Here is a 12,262-nt window from a genome sequence, read left to right on the forward strand (position 1 = left end):
GGCAGGGTGCTTGTCCCGCTTCCCACCTGAGGAAACTGAGACTCCGACCAGGCCGGGCCAGCGCTCGCAGGGCTGGATAGGGGTTGGAACAGCGCCTTGTGACCCCGGGGTTGACCGTGCGGCTCCTGCCCCCACCCTCCGTGCCTTCTCCCCTACTTGTGTCAGCACTTCATTCCTCCACCCTCTTTTCCGAGAGGAAGCAGCGTCCTGTTTTGTGTTCTTGTTCCTGAATCGGGGAGGAATGTTCCTGAGGAGGGGCTGCTGGGGCAGCACGTGGGGTTATAAAAACCACCGCGTGGAGGGGAGCCGGAGAGAAGAGGAGGATGGCGGAGATGTGTGACCCCAAGGAGCCGGATGACCCCGGTGAGGCTGAGCCCCCACCGTGGGGTGACGGCAGGGAGGGCCGGGCTCCCTCCAGGCTCCTGGGGGAGTCAGGCCTGGCCTCGGGCTTGCAGTCCTGACGGCGGGGCTCGGGCAGGCTCGGCTTCAAAGCTCGGCTAAGTGTGTTCTGTCCCGTTCAGAGGTGGAGATGTTTGGGAACCAGAGACTGGCTAAGAAATATACCGGCCTGCTCAGGAGCTCACGGAGCCTGCCAGGTACCGAGGTGGGCGTGTCCAGAGCGGGCATCTGGGCAAGGGGCAGCCGAGAGGCCCCCGCTCCAGCATGGAGGGGGGGGGGGGGGCTGGGGCAGGGTCCGTCCCTGCGGACCTCAGCTCTGCCCGTCTGCTGGTCCTTCAGGGTGTCTGACCCAGGCCCACCTGCCTCTGCTGCTGCTTCTCGTCTCTCTGGGCTTCTTCATGCTCCTGGTGACCACTCTGGTTCAAGGTGAGTCGGAGGCTGGGGGCTCGGAGTCTTGGGTCGCTTTAGGTTGTCCCTCTGGGAAGGTCTCGGTGCTATTCCGCATCGCCTTCTGTGTGGCTGGGGGCTGGTTACTACCCCTCTCTGAGCCTGTTTCTTCATCTGTGAAATGTAGCTCGTCTTCCTCCACACGGGACCTAGGCTCCCAGAGACCTTGAAACTAGATTTTTGACGCCAGGTCAGGCCTGAAGCTGGTGCTGATGAAAGGGGAATTCTCGGGGCTCCTGGGTGGTTCAGTTGGTTGAGCGTCCTACTTCAGCTCAGGTCATGATCTCATGGTTCATGAGTTTGAGGCCCGCATGGGGCTCCCTGCTGTCGGCACAGAGCCTGCTTTGGATCCTCCGCCCCCCTCTCTTTCTATCCCTCCCCCACTTGCTGTTTCTTTCTCGCGCTCAAAAATAAATAAACATTAAAAAAAATTGGGGCGCCTGGGTGGCTCAGTCGGTTAAGCATCTGACTTCAGCCGGGGTCATGATCTCTTGGTTGGTGGGTTCGAGCCCCGCGTCGGGCTCTGTACCGACAGCTCAGAGCCTGGAGCCTGCTTCGGATTCTGTGTCTCCCTCTCTCTGCCCCTCCCTGCTCACACTCTGTCTCTATCTTCCTCTCTCAAAAATAAATGTTTAAATTTTTTTTAAATAAAAAATAAATAAAGGGGAATCCTCTGGTCTGTTGCAGTCTCCAGGATCCACCAATCCCTGCAGAGAGACACAGGGGACCATCGGGAGAGGAACCATCAGGAGAGCCCCGGCCTCGGTGAAGGGCTAGATGCCCCTCGGTGAAGGGTTTGGGGCAGGAGAGGGCTCAGACGCTGTGTGACTTTGGATGAGCCACCGCATACCCCTCCCCGCAGGGGTGAAGGAGGGAGGGTAGAGGTGGGGGAGGAGACTGGATCCCCGGGTGAGACCCTGGGGACAATGTCAGGCAAGTCATTTTCAGAGCCTCAGTTTTGTTGTTAGCATAATGGACTCTTGGGGTCCATTGTGAAATCTACTGATAATGTTGTCACGGGGCCCTCTCCACACCAAGCACACCCTAGGTGCTTAATAATTGAAGTCCTCTCTTCCCAGGGGATGTTTCTCAGGCCCAGAAACCATCATCCCTGGAGGAGATACTCCAGCAGCTGACCTGGATGAATGCCACCCTGGGTAAGCGTCAGACGCCAAGGTCGGGAGGGAGTTTGGGGATCCCAGGTGGGGCTGGAGCCCACCTTCTATGGCTCCTGGCTTCCTCAGGCTGGGGTCCGTCACACGGATTTCCCGGGGACTGAGCCGACAGCTGAACACAGGGGCCCGGCCCTGGGTTCCCAAGATCTGATGCACCTGCTGGGGGCCTGTCTGTCCCAACCCCACTCTCCTCCCCAGCTGGCCTGTGCCGCCACTGCCCTTGGAAATGGGAACTTTTCCAGGGAAGCTGCTACTTCTTCTCCCTGACCCAGAACACCTGGAAAGAGTCCATCGCCGCGTGTCAGAACATGAGGGCCCAGCTGGTGGTCATCAACAGCACTGAGGAGCAGGTGAGCTGAGCAGAGCGCCCGACTGGGGTGGGACCTCGGGAAGGCCAGCGAAAAGCCTTCTGTCCCTCTTCTGCCCTCCCCGAGATGGAGGCCTGGGGCGGGGAGATGGCAGGAAAGGCTTCCTGGAAGAGGTGGCCTTGGGAAGGTCATGTGAGAGAAGAACATGCCCAAGAGGAACCCATGTGTGAACAGAAAGGGAACTCAGAGCCCTCTCGAGACTGTGCAGAATCTCTCCCCAGACATGGAGCCGAGGCTCAAGTAAACACGTTTCCACATGTGTACGCACGTTAACACAGCCACGACACGCGTGCGTGTGAACACATACAACTTGAGTGAGGGCTATCGGCTGGACCACAGGTCTTCCGTGGGGAGGGGGCAGGGGACCATGGGAATGTGGGCAGACATGGGGAAGGGTGATGTCTCACTGCCCGTCCTCCCCCGCCCCAGAAATTTCTGAAGTCTTGGAATACGAAAAATAGCCAGCGCACATGGATCGGCCTCAGTGACCACCACAATGAGGGTTCTTGGAGATGGGTGGACGACACTCCCCTCCAACTCAGGTGATCTCCCGGAGACAATGGCCTGGGAAGGGTGGGCACTGAAACCCAAGCCCGGATGCTCAGACTCTGGAATTGGAAAGCGTCATCTGATGGGCTTGCTTGGTGGAGATGCAGAGTCCTGACTCCATCCCAGGGTGGGGGAGTCTGATTCTATAAATCTAGGTGTGGGCCCAGGAATCTGCATTTGTACTTTGCAAGCGCTGATTCCAGTGGGAGTGGTGTTTGAACCCTCATTTTGAAAACGCTGCCTCTGAATCCTCGCCACTCTCTGACTGCTACTGGGGCTTTTGCCACCAAAGGCCGGGGACCAGCTCTTCCAAGGGTGGGCTGGGGAGTGGGCTCTGGGTAGAGCAGGGGGGCCGATGGCTTTGATGGTGTTCACAGCTTCTGGAAAGAAGGGGAACCCAACAACCACGGGGATGAGGACTGTGTGGAATTGTACAGTGACGGCTGGAATGACAACAGATGTAGTACAGAAAACTTCTGGATCTGTAAGAAGCCCTCGTCCCCCTGCCCGGGCCTCTGAGGGCCAGTGCTCCCCGTGCCCCACCCCGTCTCCAGAGATCAGGCAACGAGCTCATGCATGCATGCTGCTCGTTTCTCTCGGGCTTCATTCTTTCTGCTTCTCCTGCTGGTGGACTCCCATCCTTGTCCTGCATGGAGGTCTTTAAGACCCTGAGAGAGATTCCGAGACCCCCTTCTCCTCTAAGATCTGTCCCTTTGTAGGCTGTAGACGTCTCCCTTCTTCTGTTGATGGTCTCAGCCCCTCTCCAACACCCCCCATGACATCCCCTTAATAAAGTCACACACTGCATTATGTGTTCCATTGAACTTCTGTCTATTTTTTTGGCCACTGTTTCACTTACTATAGTTTTATATTATATTTTATATAAACTAGGGTATTGTTTTCTTTCACTCGGTTTCTCTCTACTACTGTGTATTTTATTTCTCAGATACAGTTTTGGATTAATTTGTAATTTGGGTTGGGAATATACATATATACATATAAGTATGTACGTGTCTATGTGTCTGGCTATCTATCTATTTATCTATCTATCATCTATCTATCATTTATCTATTATCTATCTATCTATCATCTATCTATCTATCTATCTATCTATCACCTATCAACCAATGTATCTATCTATCCATCTATCATCTATCTATCATCTATCAATCAGTGTATCTATCATCTATGTATTATCAATCTATTTCCTATCTATCTATCTATCTATCTATCTATCACCTATCCATCTATCTATCCATCTATTATCTATCTATCATCTATCAATGTATCTATCTATCTATCTATCTATCATCTATCTATCTATGTGTTCATTCATTCCTGAACACATCATGTCTTTATACGGCACTTTTAAATGTCCTTCAGTAAAGTTTTGTGACTTTCTTCATAAAAACTTTATTACTAAATGTGTGTGTTAGTGTCCTATTGATGCTGTAACAAATAACCACAAACTTTGTGGCTTAAAACAGCACAAATGTACCTCTTACAGCTCCAGACGTTCAGTGTCTTAATTGTCTTCGTGTCCTTAAACTTTTTGATAAGTACTAGTCAATTATTCCTTTTTTTAAAGTTTATTTTTATTTTCTTTTGAAAGTGGGGGGAAGGGACAGAGAGAGAGGGAGAGAGAGAATCCCAAGCAGGCCCCACACTGTCAGTGCAGAGCCTGACACAGGGCTCGAATTCACAAACCGTAAGATCAAGAGTTAGACGCTTAACCAACTGAGCCACCCATGCGCCCCTATTTTTAATTTTTTTAACTTTATTTTTTAATTTTTAATTTTTTAAATGGCATCTGTGCCCTTTATTTCTTTTTCTTAAATTTTTTTTAATGTTCACTTATTTAAAAAAAAATTTTTTTTTACGTGTATTTTTGAGACAGAGAGAGACAGAGCATGAACGGGGGAGGGGCAGACAGAGAGGGAGACACAGAATCGGAAGCAGGCTCCAGGCTCTGAGCCATCAGCCCAGAGCCTGATGCGGGGCTCGAACTCACGGTCTGTGAGATCATGACCTGAGCTGAAGTCAGACGCTTAACCGACCGAGCCACCCACGCGCCCCTATTTTTAATTTTTTTCACTTTATTTTTTAATTTTTAATTTTTTTAAATGGCATCTGTGCCCTTTATTTCTTTTTCTTAAAATTTTTTTAATATTTACTTATTTTTGAGAGAGAGAGAGAGAGACAATAAGTGGGGGAGGGACAGAGAGAGAGGGAGACACAGAATCCAAAGCGGGCTCCAGGCTCTGAACTGTCAGCACAGAGCCTGACGTGAGGCTCGAACTCACAAACCGTGAGATCATGACCTAAGCTGAAGTTGGATGCTCAACCGATTGAGCCACCCAGGCATCCCCTATTATTACTTTTTTATAATAGCTATCTTAGTGGATGTGAAGTGCTATCTCATTATGGTTTAGGTATGCTTTTGGTTTGGGGTGTCCAGTGCTCTAGGTCTCCTCAGGAGGCAGAGCTAGGAAATACATGCATGTGTACTAACCGAAACACATACACATACACTTCTATATTTATTTCTGTATCTACTTGTCTGTGTACATATATTAAAAACTATGAGTTCAGGGATGCTTGGTTGACTCAGTAGAGCATGCGACTCTTGATCTTGGGGTTGTGAGTTCGAGCCCCTGTTGGGTGTAGGATTACTTAGAAAAAAAAAAAAGCACAAATTCATACTGATACTCTACTTCCTGTCCAACACTGCAGAGTTCATTCTGGCCTTTCCCCTGTGCTTACTTGTAAATTTTTGTAAAATTTTTAAATGTTTTTATTTATTTTTGGGAGAGAGAGAGCGCGCATGTGTGCGTGAGCATGGTGGGGGAGGGGCAGAGAGCGAGAGGGAGACACAGAATCTGAAGCAGGCTGCAGGCTCTGAGCCCTCAGCACAGAGCCTGATGTGGGGCTGAAACCCATGAACCTTGAGATCATGACCTGAGCCAAAGTCGGACACTTACCCGACTGAACCACCCAGTCGCCCCTCCCCTGTCCTTATTTGTAACATCTTTCAGCAACAGTGAGAGACCTGGCTCTCATTATTCACAATATATTTGCTAATCATTTGCTCAATCCTAGAATACACAGGAAGTAGTTTCAGAATTTATAATTCATATCTCTGTGAGAAACAATTATCCTGTTGTTGAAGTATATCCTTTCATGGATTCTTCAGCAAAGACTAATGGGTACAGACTTCCTTAACATCTTGTGCGTAATTGTAGGACAGCTGGGCTGGGTATCAAATCTTAGGTTTGTGCTTTTGTTCATTGAGTTTTTGGTTTGTTTTTTAAAGTTTGGGTTTTTTAAAAAAGAGAAATGGGGAAGGGGCAGAGAAAGAAGGAGAGAGAGAATCTTAAGGGCCCCGACGCAGGGCTTGATCTCACAGATGGTGAGATCATGACCTGAGCTGAAATCAACAGTTGGTTGCTTAACCGCCTGAACCCCCCAGGTGCCCAGTTTTGCTGTGTTTTTTAAATGACACTCATTGTTGTCTTGTTTTGAATGTTAGTTTTGAGAAGTCTTAAATCAGAATTCTTTTGACTTGGTAAATTGTTTGATCTGGAGGACTTGAAGATTTAATCTTTGAAATTGAATAGTTAAAAAATATGTTTCAGAGTCGGCCATTCTGGGTTAATTTTCCTAAGTACCTGCTGAGCCTTTTCAATGTGTAAATTCAGGTGATTTTCTATTTCTGAAAAAAAATTTTTGAGTATGGTTTAAATATTTAGCTCTGTTTTATTTTGTCTTTCTTCTCCAGGGACTCCAAAAATACACACATTATTCTTTCAGTCTGGACTTCCATTTTAATCCATTTCTCCCTGACCCTGTTTGACTTCTTTTTCAAGCCATTATTATTTTTTGTTGTTGTTTTCCTGTCTTTTTTCTACTACCCTTTATCAAATTTTCATTGGAGTCTATTCTCTCTTGAGTACCTTATAATTTATTCTACAGGTCTGAGATAATTTTGCCTTTTCTTCCATTTATTTCCTTCATTTATCCCTGTCCATGTCAGTATTTTAGTTTTTGAATTTTTGATGTAAGGAGATTTTTTTTTTCATATGGGCAAATGCCCGTTTGACTACACAGTATTGAATTCTGTTTGGAGCGCTGACTTACAATTTCCTTCTACATCTTGACTCCTTTCTGGGAGTCGTTTTTCCTTTGTTGATTTGTGTGGATTTTCATTTCCTGAATTTTTGCAATTACTCTCTGTGGACTTAACTATGTTCCTTTTGTTCGGGTTTTTGTTACTGGGAACAGTCCATGAGCTATGAGGCTTGATGGCGCCCTCTTCTGTCAACACAGCAAAGGGACTTACTTTAGTATTTTTTGTTCTGTTTTGTTGGTGGCAGGAATAGGTTGAGAGACCTCCAATTCATAGTTTTCTTTTGTCTTGAAGGGCTCTACATTTTCCCCTTCCATTCCTCTTCACCACCAGATTGCCAACCAGCTCCTCTCTCTTCCTTTTCCCCCTTTCTTTCTCCGGAAGCTATGCGTATTGAAGACTGTCCCTTATATTCATTCCTTTTCTAGAATTTGCACTCTCTCTGATCTGCTCAGGCATCACTGCAGTATTTTCAGGCTTAGGGTGAGCTTAGTCTATCCAGAGCTAGTTCTAGATCAACCTCAGATTGTTTTGCTAGTTTCCCTTTTTTGTTTCCACTGTAGTTTTCCTCCATTGCCTTTGATTCAAGCATGGAGCACAAGGGTGGGGCCCTCATATTTCAATTCCATGATTCTTCACTTTTCCTCATGATCCTTTTACATTCTGGCATTCTTTGTGTTCAAGATATACCATACCTTGCTTCCCCCTCTTGTTTTCTGTTGCTTTGGGAAGAAATATTTGGGAAACAGATAGATCTCCCCATGGTGGGACCCTCTTGAGATTCTTCGTAACTGTTCCGATACTAATGGATAATGTTGTTAACACCAAAAGAAATGTTGTTAACACCAAAAGACATGAGTGGCATTGGTATTGTTTTTCTAGGCTTACAGGGGACTCCCAATTGAGCTGACCTTATTTGCCAGACTGAAGATTGACCACAGCCAAACCACAGCCAAGATGGTGGTCTTCAGTGGAGGGTGGGATGCGGACAACAGAGGTTATGGCATCAGTAAACAGAACTGCTATCACTAGTTATATAGGGTACTAAGGAAAGGTCAAGTAAAAGCTAACAGTTCAGCACTATTCACAATAGGCAAAAGGAGGAAACAGCCCAAATGCCCATCAACCGATGAACGGGTAAACAAACTCTAGTATATTCATACAATGGGATATTATTCAGTCATAAAAAGGAACTAAGTACTGACACCTGCTACAACATAGATGAACTTTGAAAACATTATGCTCAGTGGGAGAAACCAGACACAAAATGTCACATATAAGGAATGTCCAAAGTAGGCAAATCTTCGTAAAGGCAGAAAGCAGATTCGTGGTTGCCAGGGACTGGGGGAGGGGAGGGGAGAGTAAGTGCTAATTGGTCCAGGATTTCCTCTTTTGGGTGATGAAAAGTTCTGGAACCAGAGAGTGGGGATGGTTGCGCAACATTGTGAATGTGCTCAATGCCCCAGAATTGTACACTTTAAAGTGGTAAAAATGGTCAATTTTATGTTATGTGTATTTTACCCCAATGAAAAGGAAGTTAATGTTTCACTAAATATTCTGTTCTGTCCATTTGAATCTATGAGGGGATTGGATCTGTCACTCAGCATCCCCCAAATGACAGGTTCTTGGCAAATGTGGAAAAGCTGGGAGGTGGTTCTCTTGTCCACCTTCATGGCCACTTGGGCGATCTTGTGGCCAGTGCCATTGATTCTTTCTTGGTTATAGGCCTATGAGACTCTTCTCAAGTTATCAACTATGAATATCATCTACTGGCTTGTTATGTGGAAACATCTCTTCTCTTGACTTCATCCTTTCTTGTCAAAATCAGATGGAAATTTCTAGACCCCCTTTTTTTGTAGCTGTTTAACTTTATTATTTTTTTTTTAATTTTTTTTAAAATTTACACCCAAGTTAGTTAGCATATAGTGCAACAATGATTTCAGGAGTAGCTTCCTTAATGCCCCTGACCCGTTTAGCCCATGCTCCCTCTGTTTGTTCTCCAGTAACCCTCTGTTTGTTCTCCATATTTAAGAGTCTCTTATGGTTTGTCCCCCTCCCTGTTTTTATATTATTTTTGCTTCCCTTCCCATATGTTCATCTGTTTTGTATCTGACATTCCTCATATGAGTGAAGTCACATGATGTTTGTCTTTCTCTGATTGACTAATTTCGCTTAGCATAATACCCTCCAGTTCCATCCACGTAGTTGCAAATGGCAATCAGCTTATATTCTCCTGGTTCATGAGTTCGAGCCCCACGTTGGGATCTGTGCTGACAGCTCTGAGCCTGGAGCCTGCTTCAGCTTCTGTGTCTCCCTCTCTCTCTGCCCTTCCCCCGCTCACGCTCTGTATCCCTCTCTCTTAAAAATAAACATTTTTGAAAAATTAAAAAAGAAGAGGAAGAGACACCAGAGCTCCCTCTCTCCTCCATGAGAGGTACAGCGAGAAGGCAGCCATCTTCCAGCGAGGAAGAGAGCCCTCACCAGGAACCAAATCTACAGGCACCTTGACCTTGGACTTCCCGGCTTCCAGACCCCTGTTGCTTATAAGCCACGCAGTCTATGGTATTTTTAAAATAGCAGCCTGAGCCGAATAAGACACATGCCTCTCACCCCATTCCTAAAAGCAGGGATTTAAAATGATCTCCCTGTTCAGGGCCCAGGACTGGCTTTGTCCTTTTCAGCTGTAAGGGTGTGTATGGGTTAGGATGTGTGCAGTTGTTAGCAAGAGGCAACAACACAGACAGGTGTAAAAAAATGAACAAATGACTAACTGGCTCAGGTAACTGAAAGTCCTGTTTCAGAGCGAGCCCAAAGATGCTGCTGAGGACCCCATGCCTGCCCATCTCTACTTCCTATGGTCTCCGTCCCAAGTTATGGGCTGAACGTGTGGTCAATTGTGATGACAGGCTTGGAGGAAAGGGCCAGGAGAAAACAGGGCTTGCATCGGAAGTGAAATCTAGTTATCACAAAAGACTCCCCACCACCCCGATTTTCCTGGGCCTCACCCCAGACTCACTGAATTGGACTCTCTTGGGTGTGGGTTAAGAATCTGCATTTTTTTAAGTTTATTTTGAGAGGTGGGGGAGGGGCAGAGAGAGAGAGAGAGAGAGGGAGAGAGAGAGAATCCCAAGCAGGCTCCACACATTGAACGCGGAGCCAGACGCGGGGCTCAATCCCATGAACCACGAAATCATGACCTGAGCAGAAATCAAGAGTCAGCCGCTGAACAGACTGAGCCACCCGGCCACCCCAAGGATCTGCAGTTTAATAAGTGCCCCCAGGGAAATGCAAATGAAACCCACTATGGGATCTCCCTTTACACCCACTAGAACAGCTAGAATAAAAAAGATAATCGCAAGTGTTGTCAGGGATGTGCAGAAATTGGAAACTTAGAAGACATTCATAAGAGAGCAGGGGCGCCTGGGGGGCTCAGTCGGTTGAGCGTCTGACTTCGGCTCAGGTGGGTTCGAGCCCCGCGTCTGACTTTGTGCTGACAGCTCAGAGCCTGGAGCCTGCTTCAGATTCTGTGTCTTGCTCTCTCTCTCTCTGCCCCTCCCCTGCCTGTGCACTATCTCTCTCTGTCTCTAAATAAATAAATGTTAAAAATTTTAAAAAAAGAGCAGATCTTCAAAATTCTCATCATGAGGGGAAAAAAATGTATAACTGTTAACTATGGAACTAGATTTATTGTGGAGATCACTTTGCAATATATACATATATCGAATCATTATGCTGCATTCTTGAAACTAATACAATGTTATGTGTCAATTATATTACATATATATTATATATAATATATATATAATTATATTATACGTGGTGAGTGTCTCACATATTTTGCAATACGATCGCCTATCAAATGCCTGGCGATGCCAGCCCTACCCAGAGGCCACGGTGAGGCTCCTGACCGTCCAACCAGTTGCCTTTGAGGATGAGGACACTGACCCCCAGAGAGAGCTGCTGCTGGAGGGCCAGGGGGCAAGGATTCCGAAAGCAGCCTCCCCGTCACCCTGCCTCTGTCCTCCCTCCCCCTTCCCTGCACCAGAGGTGAGAGGGACTGTGGGAGAGGCCATCAGACAGCTGACCAGGGAAACCCAGAGGAGGGAGATGAGTCCTGGCTTGCAGCCCCACCTCCGTCCGGGGCCTGGACCCGAACCCCTCAGGCTATGGCAGTTTGCTCTAATCTGTAACCTGCAGGTGACATTATCTACCCCAACCTGGGAAGATTAAATCCATTCGTATATGAAGTAGCTAGAAGAATGCCCAACGATAGCAGCTATTAAATAAACAAGCAGTTGTGACTCAGCCCGGACTCCTGAAGTCAGTCCCAAAATCGCATCAATGAGGCCATCAGGAAGCCAAGAGGGCACAGTGGAAGTCAGAGGGAGGTGATGGTTCCAGGGCGAGGGGGGCACGGTCCGAGCTGCCCTCAGTGAAGGAGGCATCACAAGTTAGCCCTACTTGTCACGTTGTCGGATCTCATCCAAAGCATCCCATGGCCTGGCCGTGGCACAGGTGGACCAGTCCTCCTGGCTGTTGCCCCCAGACCACCCTGCACCACCTCTTGGAATTCCTGGAAGACCCAGCCCATCTCATTCCACATCAGAAGCTCTGCCCTCTCCCTCCGGCCTCTTACAGTGATGTGTCACAGCCTGGTGCCCCGTTCCTTTTCCTGAGCGAAAGTAGGTTTTGGAGGGGAGCACCACGGGGCGAGAAAGAAAAGCCGTGGGTCCCCAGGAGTCCCGGACAAGGCGTTTGGGGACCGTAGGTGGACATGCGCCACTCCAGGGATGGCTCGGCAGCCGGGCACCCTGGGCGAGGCCGGGTTGGGACTCGGATCTTGGGGAGGGCGGCAGGGGCTGGCCCTCTCTGGTCTCGGCTTGGGCAGACTCTGATTGCCTCTCTGCCCGTTCAGAGGAGGAAGGGCTGATAACCAGCGGGACCACTTGTCCCCAAAGACTTTAGATTCCGACAATCCGTGGTTTCCAGAACTTCACAGGTACAACAGGGTTAGGGCACGGAGAGCAGGTGACCAATACTGTCAGGCTCTTGGGTCCCGGGAGGTGGGGGCTGGGGGACAGGCTTCCCTGGGGCAGGCGGAGGCAGGAATACAGGTATGCTGGAAACACCCATCCTCCGCTCCCTCAGGGTGTCTGGGCCACTACCAGGCCCTCCCGGGCTACTGTTCTTCCCTCTCC

General features: G+C 48.1%; 1 protein-coding gene across 1 annotated transcript; it reads left to right on the forward strand.

The window, feature by feature from the left end:
• The first annotated feature begins 231 nt into the window (after positions 1 to 231).
• On the forward strand, positions 232 to 3,745 carry CD209 (CD209 molecule). The gene is made up of 8 exons (XM_007090667.3): positions 232 to 363; positions 522 to 596; positions 739 to 825; positions 1,534 to 1,611; positions 1,926 to 2,003; positions 2,220 to 2,371; positions 2,819 to 2,931; positions 3,316 to 3,745. Exons 1-8 carry the CDS (start codon positions 324 to 326, stop codon positions 3,455 to 3,457), a joined length of 765 nt encoding a protein of 254 aa, XP_007090729.1. The 5' UTR covers positions 232 to 323; the 3' UTR covers positions 3,458 to 3,745.
• The last annotated feature ends 8,517 nt before the right edge of the window (positions 3,746 to 12,262 follow it).

The sequence above is a fragment of the Panthera tigris genome, chromosome A2 (assembly GCF_018350195.1).
Source record: "Panthera tigris isolate Pti1 chromosome A2, P.tigris_Pti1_mat1.1, whole genome shotgun sequence".
In the NCBI taxonomy this organism is placed as follows: Eukaryota; Metazoa; Chordata; class Mammalia; order Carnivora; family Felidae; genus Panthera; species Panthera tigris.